This window comes from Aegilops tauschii, chromosome 1, assembly GCF_002575655.3.
Source record: "Aegilops tauschii subsp. strangulata cultivar AL8/78 chromosome 1, Aet v6.0, whole genome shotgun sequence".
In the NCBI taxonomy this organism is placed as follows: domain Eukaryota; kingdom Viridiplantae; phylum Streptophyta; class Magnoliopsida; order Poales; family Poaceae; genus Aegilops; species Aegilops tauschii.
Genome location: NC_053035.3, coordinates 69,486,332 through 69,488,910, shown reverse-complemented (window position 1 = coordinate 69,488,910; position 2,579 = coordinate 69,486,332). Strand labels below are relative to the sequence as shown.

At 62.0% G+C, this 2,579-nt stretch overlaps 1 protein-coding gene across 1 annotated transcript; it reads right to left on the bottom strand.

The window, feature by feature from the left end:
- Window positions 1-367: 367 nt before the first annotated feature.
- LOC141027631 (uncharacterized) lies at window positions 368-769 on the bottom strand. Its single transcript, XM_073504756.1, has one exon. The coding sequence runs from the start codon at window positions 767-769 to the stop codon at window positions 368-370; it is 402 nt and encodes a 133-aa protein (XP_073360857.1).
- Between the last annotated feature and the right edge of the window lie 1,810 nt (window positions 770-2,579).

The following is a 2,579-nucleotide window of genomic DNA, read 5'->3' as shown; positions in this document are numbered from 1 at the left end:
CAGGCCGGGTGGAACGCGGCCACCGGTTCCACCTCCATGGCCTCCTCCCTCCTCTCCTCTTCCTTGACGGCCACCATCTCCATCTCGGGGAAGGCGACGTCGCCGGCGGCAGAGAGTGCCATCGCCTCCTCCAGGCCGTGCCACTGGCGCTCGTCGTGCGTGTTCATGGAGTCCTCCATGACACGTTGCATGAGCCGGGCCTCCTCCTCCGCTGTCATGCGAGGAGGTGGAGGTGGTGACGGAGACAGGGAAGGCGACGGCGTGGGCGTGAGGCCGCGCACCTCCCGACGTGGCCGCCGCGGCCCCGACCCGTGCCGGCGAAGTAGGACGCGCGGCGCGTGTCGTGCTCGTCCTGGAGCCATGTGTCTCAGAGCACTGAGTCGGGGGCGTACCTGTCGTCGTAGAACAGGTTGTCGGGGAGGAGGCGGCGGCGGCGCTCGATCTCATCGCGGCGCATACGGCCGCTCGCCGGCACCGGCGGGATCGGCACACGGTCGGCGCTGAGGTGCCATCCGTTGGGGAGGTGGACGTCGCTCCACGGGACCGGCGTCCTCGTATCCCAGTACCGCCGGCACACGTCCGCCGCGAGGTACTGCCGGTCGCGCTCGCCGGCGGGCCTAGGGTTGATGGTGAAGGGGGCCGGCGCGGGGGCTCGACGGGAGGAGCGTGGCGGTGACGCGGGGTCCTCCTTCTTCACAGAGCCGCGACGGCGCCCCGAGGAGGAGCCGGCCTCACGGTCGTGCTTCCCCTTGCGGTTCCAGAAGCCCATGGCTTCGTGGTGGCCGGCCGGCGAGCTCGAGGACAAGGGAGGAATAGGGTTCGGCGCTGTCGGGTTTCGAGGAGGCCGCGGGGTGGCGTGGGGCAGTGTGGACGACGACCGGTCCACGGTTCCCACTTAAAGAAGGACGGCGACCCTTCGATGTGCGGATGACAGGTGGGGCCGCCGCTCGTGCGCATTGATGCGGGCGGGTGGGAGGTAGGTGGCCGCCTACCACGCGGCCCCGACGCGGAAGAGGCGCGCGTCCGTTTGGTGTCCGCTGCGACCCAAACCCGGCGCAAGTTTGCGTTCGAAATGGGTCGGCCGGACACAAAACGGACAAGATGGATCCGGGCCGTCGCGCGCTGGGCCGCCTCGTTTGTTCATTTTACCTCAAACGGACGGGGCCGGATAGGATGGGGTCACGCGGTGAAGTTGGCCTAATTCCTTTTGCCGAGCGGCGTTCGCTGTAGCAAAATGGCTAAAAAAATTACTGGCTGTCACGGATTGCCGGCCACGGATTGCCGGCGCGGGCGGGGAGCCGGAAGCTCTGCGTCTCTTTGCTCGGGCCACGCGGCGTCGAGACCCGGGGCCGAGGGCGCCGCTCGTGCGGCGTCGCAGACCACGCCGGCGCGCCGCCCGACCGCCTGAGGTGCGGTGCCCGCGCGCCGTCGGTTTTTCTTATACGACGTCCGATGCCGCGCGGTGGCCTCGCACCGCACACGCGCACACGACCGATACACGGCACTCGGAGGGAGGGATGACGATAAACTAAAAGTATGCGGAGCCCGGTGTTGCAACGGGACACGGGAACGAGAACGAGAAGGGCGGGGGAATGCTGGTTTGGTTTGCGAGGGTGGAGCGCACTCGTTTGTCGCATACTCGCATTCGGGATGGCAATTGCACTCCTCTGTATCAGTTGCGTGTCCCCCGAACTGAAGGTAGAGCTAACTAGGGGCCTGCAAGGATACAGAACGGAGAGAATATGCATGCTTATTTATTTATTTTGCGATTGGGGACAAGGAGGCTATACATTAAAAATAACGAAAGCAAATAGCAAAACACGATCACATTTACGATTAGTCTTTTAGAAAGGGCAGCGCTAAGCATCGGCCGGGTGATAATCCGAGAAGATCGATCGCCTAGGCAGTCGTTGGATGGATCAGGGGACAACCCTATGATCTCTCACCCGCGACCGCGAGCCATTGAATTACGCTAGCCTTTGCAAAAAGGCTCATGTTGCGCCCGGCGCTTTGCAACATGAGCCATGTTGCGCTCCCCGTCGTACCATTTTTTCCTTTATTTCACGATAAGTGTTGACCGTCCGCTCATTGCAACACGGACTATGTTGCGATCATCATTGTAACATGGTTCATGTTGCGGTCACCTCCACTTGTGAGATGTGGGCATGTCACCCTTTGCAACATGGTCCATGTTATCGTTACCTTCGCTTGTATGACGTGGACCTTTTGTGACCCACTCAACATGGTCCATGTTTGAATCCGTTGTTGTTTCCCCGACGCTGCAGCATCACTGCTGTTATTTGTGGCGGGGTTGTCTGCAACAACTGTGTGTGCCGCGGTCCCGGCGTGTAGCACCGGTCGTCTTCCTCGCGGCAATGGTGTGGCGATCTTTGCTGACTAGTGGTGGGAGAGGAACGGGAGAAGAGGAGGAGGCTCCCTTGCAATTCGTCGACTCAATCCTACATCACCAAGTTGTGTGTCGCCTGCACCACCCTGTCGTCGTCCCTCGTGGCTGCTTGTAGCACCTTGCCTCTGCTTTCTAATCCTCTATCTTCTAGTAGCGCACCACCTAATGTGCG

Bases quoted from the DNA above. Each gene is read 5' to 3' on its own strand.
- LOC141027631 (XM_073504756.1), bottom strand. From the start codon at position 769: ATGGGCTTCTGGAACCGCAAGGGGAAGCACGACCGTGAGGCCGGCTCC.